At 32.5% G+C, this 16,018-nt stretch overlaps 5 protein-coding genes across 8 annotated transcripts; 2 read left to right on the forward strand and 3 right to left on the reverse strand.

The window, feature by feature from the left end:
* Positions 1–3,081: 3,081 nt before the first annotated feature.
* On the forward strand, positions 3,082–4,780 carry LOC114872777 (delta(3,5)-Delta(2,4)-dienoyl-CoA isomerase, mitochondrial). Its single transcript, XM_029180368.2, has 7 exons — positions 3,082–3,440; positions 3,530–3,680; positions 3,746–3,834; positions 3,894–4,021; positions 4,080–4,360; positions 4,429–4,555; positions 4,625–4,780. Exons 1-7 carry the CDS (start codon positions 3,392–3,394, stop codon positions 4,721–4,723), a joined length of 924 nt encoding a protein of 307 aa, XP_029036201.1. The 5' UTR covers positions 3,082–3,391; the 3' UTR covers positions 4,724–4,780.
* On the reverse strand, positions 4,490–5,818 carry LOC114872778 (dynein regulatory complex protein 8-like). Of its 2 annotated transcripts, none has more exons than XM_046287044.1 (4): positions 5,778–5,818; positions 5,366–5,606; positions 5,097–5,307; positions 4,490–4,577 (listed from the first exon to the last, which is right to left on the reverse strand). In XM_046287044.1, the coding sequence occupies exons 1-4, from the start codon at positions 5,809–5,811 to the stop codon at positions 4,569–4,571; spliced, it is 495 nt and encodes a 164-aa protein (XP_046143000.1). In that variant the 5' UTR covers positions 5,812–5,818; the 3' UTR covers positions 4,490–4,568. The 2 variants fall into 2 exon arrangements, with proteins under 2 accessions (XP_046143000.1, XP_046143001.1); XM_046287045.1 differs by lacking the exon at positions 4,490–4,577 and adding an exon at positions 4,866–5,039.
* A 50-nt stretch (positions 5,819–5,868) lies between these two features.
* Positions 5,869–11,778, reverse strand: LOC114872803 (cleavage and polyadenylation specificity factor subunit 1). 2 transcript variants are annotated; one of them, XM_046287009.1, is made up of 21 exons: positions 11,696–11,778; positions 11,441–11,617; positions 11,160–11,374; positions 10,794–11,101; positions 10,473–10,723; positions 10,225–10,406; positions 9,870–10,154; positions 9,638–9,811; positions 9,426–9,563; positions 9,216–9,365; positions 8,981–9,142; positions 8,688–8,923; positions 8,390–8,600; positions 8,139–8,305; positions 7,834–8,077; positions 7,576–7,761; positions 7,259–7,507; positions 6,858–7,187; positions 6,521–6,794; positions 6,332–6,461; positions 5,869–6,272 (listed from the first exon to the last, which is right to left on the reverse strand). In XM_046287009.1, exons 2-21 carry the CDS (start codon positions 11,607–11,609, stop codon positions 6,086–6,088), a joined length of 4,248 nt encoding a protein of 1,415 aa, XP_046142965.1. In that variant the 5' UTR covers positions 11,610–11,617; positions 11,696–11,778; the 3' UTR covers positions 5,869–6,085. The 2 variants fall into 2 exon arrangements, with proteins under 2 accessions (XP_046142965.1, XP_029036241.1); XM_029180408.2 differs by having other exon boundaries at positions 11,441–11,734.
* Positions 11,779–11,884: 106 nt separating this feature from the next.
* LOC114872804 (general transcription factor IIH subunit 4) lies at positions 11,885–14,275 on the forward strand. 2 transcript variants are annotated; one of them, XM_029180409.2, is made up of 7 exons: positions 11,887–12,572; positions 12,631–12,755; positions 12,819–13,024; positions 13,087–13,260; positions 13,324–13,410; positions 13,827–14,042; positions 14,102–14,275. In XM_029180409.2, the coding sequence occupies exons 1-7, from the start codon at positions 12,059–12,061 to the stop codon at positions 14,181–14,183; spliced, it is 1,404 nt and encodes a 467-aa protein (XP_029036242.1). In that variant the 5' UTR covers positions 11,887–12,058; the 3' UTR covers positions 14,184–14,275. The 2 variants fall into 2 exon arrangements, with proteins under 2 accessions (XP_029036243.1, XP_029036242.1); XM_029180410.2 differs by lacking the exon at positions 14,102–14,275 and having other exon boundaries at positions 11,885–12,572; positions 13,837–14,043.
* Positions 14,276–14,301: 26 nt separating this feature from the next.
* Positions 14,302–15,743, reverse strand: LOC114872806 (cyclin-C). The gene is made up of 5 exons (XM_029180416.2): positions 15,496–15,743; positions 15,317–15,423; positions 15,039–15,245; positions 14,724–14,975; positions 14,302–14,656 (listed from the first exon to the last, which is right to left on the reverse strand). The coding sequence occupies exons 1-5, from the start codon at positions 15,525–15,527 to the stop codon at positions 14,454–14,456; spliced, it is 801 nt and encodes a 266-aa protein (XP_029036249.1). The 5' UTR covers positions 15,528–15,743; the 3' UTR covers positions 14,302–14,453.
* Positions 15,744–16,018: the final 275 nt, after the last annotated feature.

A 16,018-nucleotide genomic window follows, 5' to 3' on the forward strand; every position in this document is an offset into this window, starting at 1 on the left:
TGAAATTATTCATATTTCATTTACCAAACATTTTTCATCAATTCTGCTACACAATAGAATAGGTTTAACCATGCGCAAGCGACATTTGACCCCTTTCCTCTCTCAATTTTCCCGAATATAACAAGTGTTTCAAATATCATAATGCTTTTCGTTCATCAATAAAACTGCCGTTGGAAAACAGAACGCGCGTTGTGTCGGAATTATAAGCTGCGTGTACGCGCAACGTTCATACCCGATAACAAGCGAGACAAACACTGATAAAACCAGCCACACAATCTATCCAAACTAATTCAGAAATGATTGCTCTCATGGCACGGTCACCAGCAGCGTTTTGTGGTTCGTTTATTTTTCTCGTTTTATTGACGAGTGCCGGAAATCGATAAAGATTAGCGAAATGAAAGCGCAATAAATAAAAGCAATGGAAATTAAATTGTATGGATAAAAAAACAAATCACGTACCTGTCATAAATATTATTGGCGATCTCGGGATTGCTTCTCAAAGTTCTGGAAATCTTCAGAAAGTAAGTCGATCGAATCGGTTCCCGATGAATGACACGGTTTGACACGACGTCACGATTAAGTAGCCGTACCATACGCGACAGATTAACTCCTCTCTCCGAACTTCCGCTTCCGTAAATCCTTTGACGTTTGCGGCTTCCTAGTTCCGTTGATTAACTTGCGTACACTTAACTTTTCTCGTCGCCTCGGAAACTCTGCAACAGTGAAACCGTCGCGGTTAGTCGAACGAAAAATCGAAAAGTATCGTTATCCATCCAAGAAAATATAATAAACACGAAAGCATGGACAAGCAGTCTCTGAACATACTGCAACAACTTTTAATAGAGTTGTTTCGTCGAGCTTCAGCTTATCCGCGACGTCGAAACAATGGCTAAACTACTTTCATCCGGATGCATCCTCTCGTCGGTTTTCAGAACACCACCTCCGCGAAGCTGCAAACATCTCGAGATGAATTTTAGCAATGATCGTTTGAGTCGCAAAACAACGCCAGCTTCGGCTATTATACGAATAGATTGGGGGAGTGGTTTAATTGGAAACTGATACGGCTTTTTGCCGAACAAAATCCATTGGCGCGGCTTGAGGTGCAGCCAGCCATGCAAATTGTTTGGAACTGTACGCGCAGCAAGAACACACGTATCCGAGGATCATTTGCGGCTACCCTGATACCCATCGCCTCGTTCCCCAACGCTATTATTTGTTGCGAGCGATCCCAAGGATCACACGTAACTGTTGACGTCTTCGAACACGGGATCCTCAGCCAATGTTTTGTGGTAAATTAATGTCAAGAGGCACTGGTGATTAATAGATCCTATTTGTGATCCATCGCATCCGGTTTACTCGCGATTACTCCGGGTAAATGTCTATAATTAAGGCCCAAACGAGAAATCAATTGAAAAGAGGTAAATTCTATGTTGTACTTTTGCCCCCCGACTCCGAAACTATTGATAAAATTTCGGAATTCAAACGAAGAGTGGAGAAATGATGGACCGTTGTGTTTCTATGAACGGAACATCTAAAATTCTCTAAGATAACTTTTCAGATACCTTGAATATTCACGTATCTTTCATTTCAACGACATCTGTTCATGTCCGTTCATTTCATGCCTCAATTAACGTTACTGAAGACTACTTCCTTCTCGCCTTTCGTTAATTATAAATAATAATCTCAACCCCTTCGATAGACGGAAACTTCGTAAGCGAACGAGATCCAAGCACCTTATTTTCTGTTTCTTTTAATTAAAAATAAAAATCCAAAGTTCCTTCGTTACTCTTTTTCTTTGCCCAAGTGTACTTCAAAGAAATTCCGAGTAAAGATTTTAATGTCGTCACGGTGAAACTTCTCAGGACGCGTTTTGCGAAAATACTTGGCGCAAATAATTTCTCATCGCGGATCGCGTAATTCAAATGATAAAAGCAAAATACGTATTAAGAGAGTGAAATAAGGAGGCAATCGTAAATTCAGCCGGTAGCATAGTTAATAAAATTTAATGCTGCAACGAAAAATATTACTACTTTAATGCAGAGCTTTCACGAGAAAAGGTTACACTTTGACTCCCGCTGTGTTTCATACATGGAATTACTACTCTAACGCAACGTTAATATTTTTCATTTAAATATAATTATGTTAAATATTTTCAAGAGTCGAGCTTCAATAAAACAAAATTTTCACTCAGAGAATTTATTTACAAAGTCACCCATTTACAACAAAGTTAATATAAATAATAAAATGGAAATATTTTTTCCGAGAATAATTTTTATTAACTCAATAATTATGTCTCTGTCTTGTTACTATATAAACGTTCTCTATGAATATTTATAATTGAGCCATTGTTTCAAATTCAAACCAATTCGATAGGTCGATACTATCGATTCACAAGGAGAGCAATTTGTCGAACAGATATGGACACGTACGTCTTGAATAGTGAAAGATACATGCACCTCTGCTATGAAACACACGCGTACATATGTATGTACACCTACCAGCAGCAATCAACATGCTAATCAAGCTTTTGAATCAATTCAAAGGATTTAGTTTCACAGTAAACTCAAGTTAAAGCGAACTTTCGCTACCATCGAACAGGTTATTATAGGGCCAAGTAATACAGAAGGATACAATTGCTCTTGCAAAGCTATCGATATAGCCCGATTATGTTATAACTTGAGAATCGAAATTAGATTAAATATAATTGTTCATAAATGCTTTGTAATTACCTTATTCAAGCATGATGACGATGTCACATGGCTGAAGCATCTTAGCTTCCCTCCATTTTTCTACCGATGAAACTGCTCTTCTCAATACACGATGTTAACGACTGTTTTACACAGTTAGTTAAAATGCTTACACCTGCACAGTACCAGAATATTATGTTATTGCGAAGGAATTAACTTTATTAATTGAAAGTATTGTGGAAATCTTACCTTCCAACGCTCTTCAATTTAAACGCACACTACCCCTGACGAGAGAACTAGCAGTCTCTCGACGCTGGCATCATCTATCAGAAAGCAGTGGAAACTTTTTACCAATTGATTTTCGCACCGACGAGATACTGTACAGTATCTCGTCGGTGCAATAAGTAATATGGTATAGATCGAAGCAATCTGTTATTACCATCAAACTGCGTTAGACTGTTGCAATACGAAGTATTTCTGATTTTTATATTAGGATAAAGCAGTTGGCGTTCGTACTCAAGGCACAAATTCCATGACCCTTTGAGAACAGGCGTGTCCAGACTTCTGTTTACTATCTGTAGTCACTGTATTTTATAAATAAAGATAATGAATGATACTTTGAACGGTCAGTTAAATAATTCCACACCCTTGAAATCAAATAGATAAAAATATTTATTAGTCGCCTTAGCTTTCTTTTCATCAATATGAATCTAAACACTGTGCGTCAGTCACTAAAAAGTATTATAAAATCGCGTAAGAAATTTATGTGCTATTTTATTTAAAAGTGTTTGTATATGTTTACAAGTACTGTCTGTAATAAACATACTATTAATATTTTATAGGAATTCAATACAACTTTAAAATGAAATACTCTACTGAAAATGTTTCTAACAAATACAAAATGTTATCAGTGTCAGTACCAAAACAGTTTGTCTATTTGGTACAGTTAAACAGACCTGAGAAGCTCAATGCTTTAAACAATGATATGTGGAAGTATGTATTTATATTATACTTTAATCAATATTATACTCAAATATTAATTATCTTACAATTTATAGAGAATTTACAACGTGCTTTGATGACTTGGCAGTAGACCCAGAATGCAGGGTGATAATTCTCTCTGCTGTTGGCAAAGCATTTTGTGCAGGTAAAGAATTATTTATTTCATTTCACAAATTATTGTTCATTACAGAATTTTTCTTATAGGTATTGATATGCATGATATGGTGAAATTGGGTCAACAATTAGCAGAACACGAAGATGTTGCAAGGAAATGTAAAATTTTACAGCAAAAAATAAGAGACTATCAAGATAGTTTCACTGCAATAGAAAAGGTTTAGTATATAACTCACTTAATGTGTCCATTCCTTTTTTAATAAAATTTTCTTATAGTGTCCAAAGCCTGTAATAGCAGCTGTGCATGGTGCATGTATTGGAGGAGGTATAGACATGATATCTGCAGTTGATATTCGTTATTCTACTTCCGATGCATGGTTTCAAATAAAAGAAGTAGATATTGGTATGGCTGCTGATGTAGGTACATTGCAAAGGTTTCCAAAAATTGTAGGTTCTGATAGTTTAGCCAGAGAATTAATATACACTGCAAGGAAATTTACACCCTCTGAGGCACTACAATGTGGCTTTGTTAGTCGTGTATTTGATAGTCAAGAAAGGTAAACAATTTTCCTATTAAATAACATATTATAATAAGACAATTGAAAATACTCTCTGCTCCTTTCAGTTTAATGGATAATTCAATGAAGCTTGCAGAAGTAATAGCAAGTAAAAGTCCAGTTGCAGTGCAGGGATCAAAGATAAATTTGATTTATTCAAGAGATCATTCTGTCCAAGAGAGCTTGGATTATATGGTAGGCTTCTATACTATTCGACCTATAATAATTTTTAATACATGTTTATTAATTGATTCGTTTTTATAGGCTGTGCATAATCAAGCTATGCTTCAAAGTGAAGATCTTGTAAATGCTACTATGGCTCAGATTTCTAAAGGGAATCCACCAATATTTTCAAAATTGTAAATAAATATGTATTTTGATGATATTTATATATGGAAGATGAATTTATATGTTTTATAATTTGAAATCATAATAAAGATATATTTTAAATATTTCTAAAACGGTGTTTTTAATACTAACAAATTTTCTTCCTTGATTGTATGTTGTTTTTTAACGAATAGTACTATTATAATTGATCAAAAAATTATAGATTTCAAGTAACTTCAGAAAAGGTCATAAGAAGACTCTCCAATCTACGTTTTTTAGGCATAGCTTCTAATCTCATAGCATCTAACTTATCAACAATGGAATACACATTACTTTCAGGAGGAATTTTTACCTATAAAAACGTTATCCATAATTTCAAATAATTTAGTAACAAATTATAAATACATACAAGCAATAAATTAATATAGTGTTCATAATTAATTTTGTTGGTATCTGGATCACAAGCAATAGACATCATATTATTTATTTCTTCCTTTGAAAATGGTTCTCCAATTTCCACCATTGCTTTTTCTAAATCATCTCTCACAATGTATCCTTTGTTTTCAGGGTCTAATAATTGGAATGCTTTTAATAAATCCTCTGGTTCAGCTGGTTTATATCTAAAAAGAAATAAAAGATTAGAAACATATTTGTTGGCAAAGTTGTAAATTAACTGACTTGCGTTCATTAATAGCCTTGCACATGTATTCCAAAAATCTATTTAGTGGTACACAGTTGTTTCCTACATTTTCCACTTCAACCTGTATTTCTTGCAATTCTGCTTCAGTAATGACACATCCTAAGGCTCTGATAATGGTTCCCAAATCTCTAACATCTATTTCACCTGTTTTTGCAGTATCGAATATATCAAATGCTTCGCAAAGTCTTTTCTCCAATAACGATGGTTCTTGATTAGACACTAAATACAAGAATATTTATATAAATCGAAGTACAATGGGGCTATATTATATTATGCACTAATTTACTTTTATTTTATATAAATTGTGTGTGTCAAGCCTGGTATTCAATAGATGTGAATAATTGTTTGATCAATAAATCGTAATTTTGCATAAAAGTAATTAATACATACATCTTAGAGATTCACGTGCAGTTAACCGTTTCATAGCAATATTTTGTCTAATAGATGCGCGATTTGTGATATCAGGTAGTTCAGACATCGCAAAATTTTAATTAAAACACATTTTAATATACAAATACAGAAAAAACTTATTTCTCAGTCTTTATACAAATTTACTTCTTATATTATATATATATATACACTTGTAAATTTATTTATATTTCTTGTTTATGCAATATTCATTTGTTAATCAATGTACAAATACGAAGGGTTGTTTTTATTTAAAATACAAAAAATATTTTCATTGAAAAGGCACTATTTTAAAAATGAGCCGTTTGTCGGTCAATTTCCGTAAGATCCTCGATGATTTCCTGTACACGGGTTCCAATTTTTTTCGCTACATCTATTTTTTCATTGTTAGGTAAATAAAGATAACGCCAGACTAAGTCGCCATCGATAATACCCCTTGCAGGATTACCCTGAGTTCTAATGTAACTTTTATAGGTACTAAAACAAAAAACTTGTCAATTAAAAGAAATATAACAATATAGAAAATAATTACTTACCGATATGCTTTGGGGTTTAATCCAGCGATATGACAAATATGAGTTACCAAAACGTTTTGCAACATCAACAATCTTCTGTAAGTTTTTTCTGGTACGGGTAAAATGTAACCCAGGCTCCCGTCAAGAGATGCTAATTAATAAAATTAAAGTGATTATTTGATTCACATTTAATTTTTAAATCTAACTTACCGTACATAGTAACGTGCCTCTTATCAGCACCAGAAAAATGTTTCTTATCGTTTGCAGGATCTGAAACTCTACATCTAATACGAAAAAATGTGTTGACTTTCTGTCCTAAATGGAAATCAGCTTTTCTAATTAATTTTTGCCCTCCAAGGCTTTCTCTTGATTCTGGTTGATACATGAATAAAGCTATGTTACTTTCACCATCAGCCACAAGGAATCCTAAATTATTATTATCAATTAGGTATTCAATGGTGTAGACTTCAGCTGGTCTGAAATCCTAAAGAAATATATCCTTAAAAACTGTTCTTCATTACTGCAAAAGTATAAAATAATTACTTACTCTGCTAACGAGGGACAGTGTCCTGTATTCTTCTTGAAATCTTAATAAACTAATTGATTTATATACATCAGCTATTAAAATCAAACTTTTAATACTCAACATTTGATGAATGTAAATTTGTGTATCTATAAAAGCAACTCCAACGAGATCATTATCCTTCAGTTGCCAAATATAAATTTTTTGTCCAACTGCTGAGACTAGGAAGCCTGATACTTGAGTGATAGCAGTTATTGGACCCTTTTGTTCCTTCGCATAAATTTGTTTAAATCTATTTTTTGTTAATGGTTGACCAGGTTCAGGTACAACTTCAATTATATCGAATATAAGTATCTAAGAAATTAATTTAACAATGAATGTAAGTTGAAAATTAGATTTCACGCGTTATGGAGTTTAAAATTTACCCTTCCTCTGCTTGTAATGTCTTCACCATAATTATAATTTGTCCCCAGTACTATATAACCTTTCAAACCAGAACGTGTTCCTTCATAGGCTAAAGATACATTTTTTAAACAAGTAACGTGTTCCCATTGATCAAGTTCAATTTTAGTATTAGGAATAGTTTCCCATGAAACGGGAGAAAATAGTACTATGGAGAACTGTTCTTGCGAGGGATAAATAAATCTTTCTGGTCTATCTTCTTCTGTAAATTCCTAAATAAAAAGATAATAAATTAAGAAAAATGTTAATTGTATCATTGTTGGTTTTTTTTTATTCATACCTTATCTTCGCCATTGAATCTGTAATAACTTTTAAGTGGTTCCGCTATGCTGGTTATAACACAGTAAGTTTTACTTTCAAGATGATATGTTACAAAATGCGGTGTACATCGCAATGGTACTTTTCTAACAGGCCATGGGGCATCGTAGGATAAATGGGTTGGTAAAACGCATATCCTCAATTCCTCCTTAAAATAAAAATATAATAGTAGTTTGAATAATATTAATAATAATAGTTAGGTACTAATATGTGATCATACCTTTCTATTAAAATACAGAAAACCTTGTGGACAATTAATATTATTAAAAGGTGCAAAGGAAGTGATAGGACCATCAATACCCATTGGATGGGTACGCAATTCGCCACGTCCTGTGAGGAATATCCAATGAGGATAGTCGCTGCAGATAAATACACCATTATATCCAGCAATGTTGCTAAAATAGCGCATCATACAATGTCGAGTTTCGTTCATTGAAGACATGTCTTCTTCTCTTGGTTTTGGTCTGCAAAATAAAATAATAAATCATACAAATTGAAATTATTATTCAAGAAAAATATTTGTACCTCAAATTTCCTGGTATTATTCCATGATCCAATTTTTTAAATCTTAATTTTAAGTGACCCTTTGGATATCTGTATGCTTGATAAATTTGAAGTTCATTGTCTAGTCGTACTAGAAGCATTGGCCTATTTCCATGGTGGCCTAGGGCTACCATTAAAATTTCACGCACCTAAAAAAAGGTAGTAATTATATATATATTCTCCCATCACTCTTACCGAAAGTACGGGAAATTCAAATTTAAAAGACGTAATACCTGCATTTCCGGATTAGGAATTTCATTAACATGTGCAGTTTGCAATGTCGTAGATTCCATACTGTCATGTAAAACATACTGTCCGTATCCAAAATTACGAATAAGGTAAGATAAACGTAAGTCAGGAAGAGAATATATTTCCAACGTTCCGCTATCTCTGTATACCAACAACCAATATGTTGGTTTTATTTCTTGCAAATGTTTCTGCCACCTGTTAAAAAAAATATTTACATTTCACTGTTATAAATTATTGTATTAGTGTATAAATTATCTATATATTATAAATAGATAAAAATACCAAGGAGCTCTTTTAGAAGTCCCTTCAGATGATTTAGTCTGTGATGGTGCGGGCATTTGAAAAGCTGGACCATCACCATAAAGAAGATCATCTTCATTGTCAATATTACCAACAATAGGTGGTTCTTCTATATTATGTTCCTCTTCAGGTACTTCATCTTCTATATTTTCAGGTAGCTGTGTTGTAAATATTCCACTTACGTCTCTATAGGCACATAGCGCTTCTATTTGAGGTCTCTAAAATATTATTTTTAAATAACATCACGAAATGGGAACTGAGTAGATTTAACTTACAAATAATAGGTTGGCGGTCTGCGCGTGTAGCCTTGCAGTTCCTCGTCCTTCTCTCAGAGTCAATAACATAACTTGCCCATCTTCGGAAAGTAATGTTACATAAGGATCTGCGCAACTTGCATGCACAATGGGACATCCAAGATCTATGGGCATGTGTTGGATCTATAATTTTGATATATAAATCTAATTTCACACAAGTACATTGTATCATTTATTACATTATTCCTAAGTGTACCTGTTCAATTCCTTGCAAAAGCCGTACTCCCATCTGAGTAACTTGTACTATGTATCTATTGGCACCAAGATTTCCAGCAAATACCGTACTCCCCTGTGTGCTAAATCCACTCTGATCTACTTCATTAATTTCTTGACCAGTTTGCAATATCTAAACACATATTATAATATTACATACGGTAATTAGAAAGAAAAGGATAATCAATCATACCATTGTTGAATCTTCTTGACTTAGAATTAGAAAGGCGTGAGATCCTTCAGCTTCTGGTCTCACTTGTTCATCATTGTTTAATGTACCAATAACAGTCCACATGTCTTCACATCCTGGTAATTCAAAGGTAGTAACAACCTATTTGAAAAAGAAACGGAACTTTTAAAATGCCAGAAATTTATAAAATATCAAAGTATGGAACCATTCTTTACTTGTGGACGAATAGAACATTGAAGCACACACAGTGCACCATTTTTTCCATATCCAGAAGTTGTGACTAGTTCAACATCAGGATCTTGACTATGTGAAAATTCTTCTGATAAAAATGCTGGTTCACCCATAGATATATTACCACATGGTCCAATGTTTAATAAACTATCACATACCTACAAAAATTTAATTATATAAATATCATCCATTGATTTCCTTGTTAGGTATAAATACCTCAAATATATATGACGTAATTTGAATAGAAGTATGTGTTTCACTTCCGTATACTTCTAACTCTTCAGGATCTTTGATATCCAAAACATCTGAAGCCATCCAATCTCCTATAAAATCTTGTTTCACTTTCTTTGCTGGAGTTTCCTCAGTTTCGTTCTCTTCAATGGTTATTTCATTCTCATTTATGGTATGCGAATTTTCTGGCTCCTTTTCAATAAATCTTAATAAAAGTGAGTTACCCAAACGAGATCCCAAGAATAAATAATTGTCATCACACATACATACCTGTAAATTAGTATGTTATAATATACATATAAATTATGGATATCATATTTTAATTTAAAGATATACTCACACATGAAGTTAAAACACTTGCTGCAGCTTTATCAAAATGAAAGCCTCTTACTGAACGCATGCTATCAGCAAACAAGGACAATACATACAATTCTCCACTCTTTAAGGAAATTACTAAACGATCTGAAGATATGAATGCAACCTGAGAACCTTCCAGACTGATTTTAACTCCTTCTTGTGGTTCTGTAATTACAAAAATTATTAATATTTTATTCTAAGTATATTAGAAAATATATTGGAGATACTAACTCAATGGAAAATTTGTACTGGTCTCTGCTAAGCTGTTCAAAGAAACTCCATAAGGTGGTATACTCTGATTCAGGTAAATAAGGGAATTAACTGCCATGATTAGTGTTCCTCCTAGTGGTTTCTTTACTGGCACTGCTTGATAACAATCAAATGGTAAATTGGATACTGACCAAATTATTGGGTGCACTCGCTGCTGAATATTTAAAGATATTGCTACCATGGCACAGGTATCTTGTCTGACTGCAATGCGTCTAAAATTTATGTTACATTATTTAATAAAGAATTTTATTAAAATCTGAATTAATAGTATATAAAGCTTACCCAGAGAATGTCCTCACTGGCTCATACAATATTAACAGTGTAGGTTCATAATAACCATGTAAAAATTGTAAATCTATTATATTGTCCATCTTTTCTTCTAAACTTTTTAGAACTATCATATATGATGATAATATAGGAGTTTTATTTGAAGATGCTTTTGTATTATCTAATAAATCTCCATCATCAAGACTTGGGTCTTTTTTGAAAGGCAGCACAACTAATTTCCTACCATATATTAACATTACAGCACATCTTCCCTCAGGATCTACCCTGACTATTGGAATATGATGGTGATTTGTCCATCCATCCTAAAGAAATGTACAAAATTAATTCATTATTCTTCATAAATTAATTAAATGTAATTACCCTTATTTCTTCTTCTTCAAAATAATGCAGAGACACTGTTCTGAGATCATGAATATCTTGATCATATTCCACAACAGTCAATTTTGCATCACGGAAGCTTAATAGAAGAGAATCTCTCTGAGATCCGACCAGAGTTACAGCTTGCATTGACATTATGTTTCCATGTAAAATGTATTGTGCTAAACATTCTAGTTTCATTTTTGGTGGACGAGATTCTGAAAAAAGTAAATTAACGTTACAATTTTGTTTATATATTTTAAGTAGTTGATGAATATATATACCTGTATATTTTTCCCTTTTTGTAATGTCCACGTCTGGGATTAAACGAAATACCCTTATGATATTTCCACCGGCTACAACCAGACATTTTTCCGAACGATTAAAGAAATAACAAGTTATAGCGTGTTCCACTCCAGTAGCCGGATGAGTACTTTTACAAATTGAATACATTTTGAATTCTGTAGAGGTTAATATACACAAGTTGTTTATATGCCTTTGTACTGTACCAATATGTGAAATCCAAATGGCTCTATTACCAATTTTCAAAGAATATTGACAATAAAATTACATTATATGTTGCAATTCAATGTAAGAGTTATATTTCAATTCTCCTTGAAATATATCTTTCATTACACTAAATATTAAATGGGTGAAAAATGAATGGAGTTTCATTCATAACTCATGGTGAACCCATTGTGTATCTTCTTTATAATTTGTAACCTATGGTGTAATATTGTTGAGAATTTAAGTACCGCCAGAGTATTTGAGCACAAGAATCTACAGTATATTTATAATTTATATACACAATGTGATGTTCAATCAGAATATATTACTTATAAGGTTGAATGCAAATAAAAGATCTTTTGTAAATTATTACAGTCTTGAATGCATAAAGAATAATGTCAAATGCAATAAGTGGAAAAAACTTGTTAAGACCTACCGGACTGCAATGTAAAAATCTCCAAGAGTATTTAAAATCACGTCCTCCAGAAATACTAAATAAATTGTATCACAATCCTCCAATTTGCCTGGCAGTGTTCCGTGAATTACCTGTAATAGCAAAACACTATGTCATGCGATTATTATTTGTTGAACAACCAGTGCCTCAAGCAGTTATTGCTTCCTGGTGTTCTAAACTACATTTTGAGGAACATTTGAAGGTAGTTTCAATTTTGAATGAATTAAATGTATGGAAAGAAGCATCTATACCAGGTGGACTACCTGGTTGGATTTTAAATACTACATTTAAAAAGAATTTAAAGATTGTTCTGTTGGGAGGTGGAAAGCCATGGACAATGTCTAATCAATTGGAAACTGATAGCAAACCTAGAGATGTTGCTTTTTTAGATTCTTATGCATTAGAGAGGTGGGAATGTGTTTTACATTATATGGTTGGGTCACAACAGCAAGAAGGTAATTATTCTATGATGTATTCTGTAAAATGAATATTATATGTTACATTGTATTATAGGTATATCTGCTGATGCTGTTAGAATTCTTTTACATGCTGGATTGATGAAAAGAGATGAAGCTGATGGAAGTCCAGTTATTACACAAGCAGGTTTCCAATTTCTATTATTGGAAACTGCATCACAGGTACTAAATTATAGTTATCAACAATTTTGAATATTGTTTTTCATCTTATTACATGTATTGCAGGTGTGGTATTTTATTTTACAATACTTGGATACAATAGAAGCTAGAGGACTTGATTTAGTTGAGTGCCTTACTTTCCTCTTCCAACTGAATTTTTCAACGCTTGGTAAAGACTATAGTACAGAAGGAATGTCCGAAGGTCTCTTAACATTTTTACAACATTTAAGGGAATTTGGCCTTGTTTATCAACGGAAACGAAAGGCTGGAAGGTAAAATGTTAATCAAATTATTTGATATAGACAATATTATTATATTTGCAGTATATTTTCAGATTTTACCCTACAAGACTGGCACTGAATATCGCAACCGGACAAAACAAACCGCTATCTAGAGACCCGGACAAAGAGGGCTATATTGTTGTTGAAACAAATTACAGAGTGTATGCTTATACAAACTCTAATTTACAAGTTGCCTTACTTGGTCTCTTCTGTGAAATGCTATACAGGTACATTTAAAAACAAAGATATATCAAATCGTACAAACTATTTATTGAAATTTCGATTTGTAGATTTCCAAATTTAGTTGTGTCAATATTAACAAGAGACTCGGTGCGTCAGGCGTTAAAAAGTGGTATTACTGCAACACAAATTGTAGGGTATGTTTTACATTACAATTATTATTAATATACAATATATATTACAAATAAATTTCCGTCGTTTTACAAAAGATGGCTCCAGGAGTTAATGGTATGAGTAAATGTCAGATCAAAAACGTCATACAGCAAGCTTAGGCACTCGTCAAAAACACCGCATCAAAATATTAGTGATTTTGTGTTCGCATAGTTTATTTTTATTTGTGTAAAAATGTCAGTTTTTGAGCCAAATAAGCGCCCGAAAGATGGGCAAAAGTCGTAGGTAGCGATGGCAATTACTTTGAATAATTTATCTGTAACCGTTATTTTGTAAAAAAGTCTCAAACTTTAGAAAAAAAACGTCGGAAACTTATTTATACTCCCAATATATAATAAAATTTGAACTAAAATGGTTAATTGGCATTTTGTTATACTAACAGTTATTTGCAGCAACATGCTCATAGTAAAATGATAGAAGCCGGTCCTCCAGTTTTGCCGCCCACTGTAGTAGATCAAATTAAATTGTGGGAAAATGAAAGGAACAGATTTATATTTAGTGAAGGAGTTCTGTATAGTCAGTTTTTGTCCCAGACAGACTTTGAAGTGTTGAGAGACCATGCTCTTTCTACTGGAGTACTAATCTGGCAAAGTGAAAGGTAATATTTCGAAGAAACTGAGTTAGAATGTTGCAGTAATTGATATTTGTGTTATTTAGGAAAAGGACTATGGTAGTCACAAAGGCGGGTCACGATGATGTGAAAAAATTTTGGAAAAGATATTCCAAGGGTTCCAGTTAGTACAAGAATATTTAGAATTTCATTTCCATATTTGTAAGATATGTAACTTATGAAGTATTTTAGTTAGTTTCAGTATGGAATAATTTTGTATAAGAAATAAAGTGAACTATTTACATAGTATTTTAAAAAGAAAATCATTTTTTAATTACTATAATTACAGGCATTAGCATATTTATTTAAAATATAAAAATGAACACCAAATTATAGCTTGTACTTATTCAACAAAAATAAACATCAGTCCCAGATATTAGATGATAAAAGAGCTTGTTGTCAGCGCTGTGGAGCTGCTTTTGGTTTTGGCATTTTAGATAGCAAACTTTGAATTTCTTTTTTTTCATCATACGTTTTCCATAATTCGTATAAATTTATAATATAACGCGCGATTTCCTGAATTTTTTCCATATCAGCATTTAACTCAGCAAACCACGATTTAAGATCCTTTTGCAGTATAACACAAGCAATTTGCAAACAACCTATAAATATTTTCAATTAGTATACAACAATAACACAAAATTTTAACAACCTGTAAAAAGTTATTACCGATAGCAATTTGATATGGTGGATATAGTAAACAAACATCAGTACGCAAACTATCATTAATAATACGCCAAGCAAGTGTCAATAACTGTTCATCAGGGCCCACATCTTGAATAAGAATTAATAAAGGACGATATGGTTGATATACAATTAAACAACAATCTAAATGTTCCAGAAGATAAAATTCACATTCCAAAATATGATTTGTTCGATAGGGAAATTCTTGTGAATACGCATAATTGAATTTAGTTTTCACTGAAAGAATATTAAACAGATTAATATACAACTCTGGTTTAGTTTATTAATATAAATACATACCTACAGTCTGACAAGTTGTAACTAATCTATGACTAGAAATAACTCCAAATTCTTCTACTTTTGAAGCCAGGAAAACTGATGTAGGTGCAAGCAACAAAGGATCTATACATTTTAGACTATTGCGGGCATAGAATCTTTTAAAATAAACTGTCGCTGTGGCTATTACTTGTTGCCTGAGTTTCAATTGTTCCCCTAACACTTGTATTACTAAAAAAGTACAAATTGTTATATAAATAATAGTATGTACAATATTTTTCAGTGATGAATATTTAACTTACAATTAGAGAAGAATATAAATAATTTTTGATATTCTTCTTCGGTTAAAATAGAAAGATCGTGTTGTCGTTCTCGTACTAGGTCTTGTTTATCTAACAGCCACTGTTGACTAAAAATACATGATAGTCAATTATTTTATATAGAAAAATGACAAATGAAAGTTTGATTAAGAATATCTTACTGGTGTGAACTTTGCCAAAAATTGCCAGCCATATTATTGTCAAATTACTGATGAAAATTCGCACCACTTTGGGCACCTGTCAATTATTTTCAGATTCTCGAATATTCTCTTCTGCATTTGTTCCTTTGGTTCTTATTACATTTTTATTAAATTCGATACAAATCTTGCAAATGTCATGTTTGGTATTTACTTACAGTAGTATTTAAATTTATGTTTGCAATGTTTTGTGTTCAAAAATTTACCAATCTTGAAAGATTGAGAAAAGTAAGCACTATTTACTATATGTAAAAGGATTTCTTCCTTATCGGTATATTTGAAATTCCCTAAATTTCTCTTGATTGTCAGCGTCGGCAAGGGGGAAAATCTACTTAGTGACAAGAAAGGGAGAGATCCACTGTATTGCTTATATAGATAAAATTTCAGTTTTCTCATTAATCAAAGGAACACGCGCACAAATTCAAACACATTTTCCAAATTTTCTGACTGTACGCAACGCGGTAGAAATAAAAGACTTTAATATCTA

This window comes from Osmia bicornis, chromosome 1, assembly GCF_907164935.1.
Source record: "Osmia bicornis bicornis chromosome 1, iOsmBic2.1, whole genome shotgun sequence".
Lineage (NCBI taxonomy): Eukaryota > Metazoa > Arthropoda > Insecta > Hymenoptera > Megachilidae > Osmia > Osmia bicornis.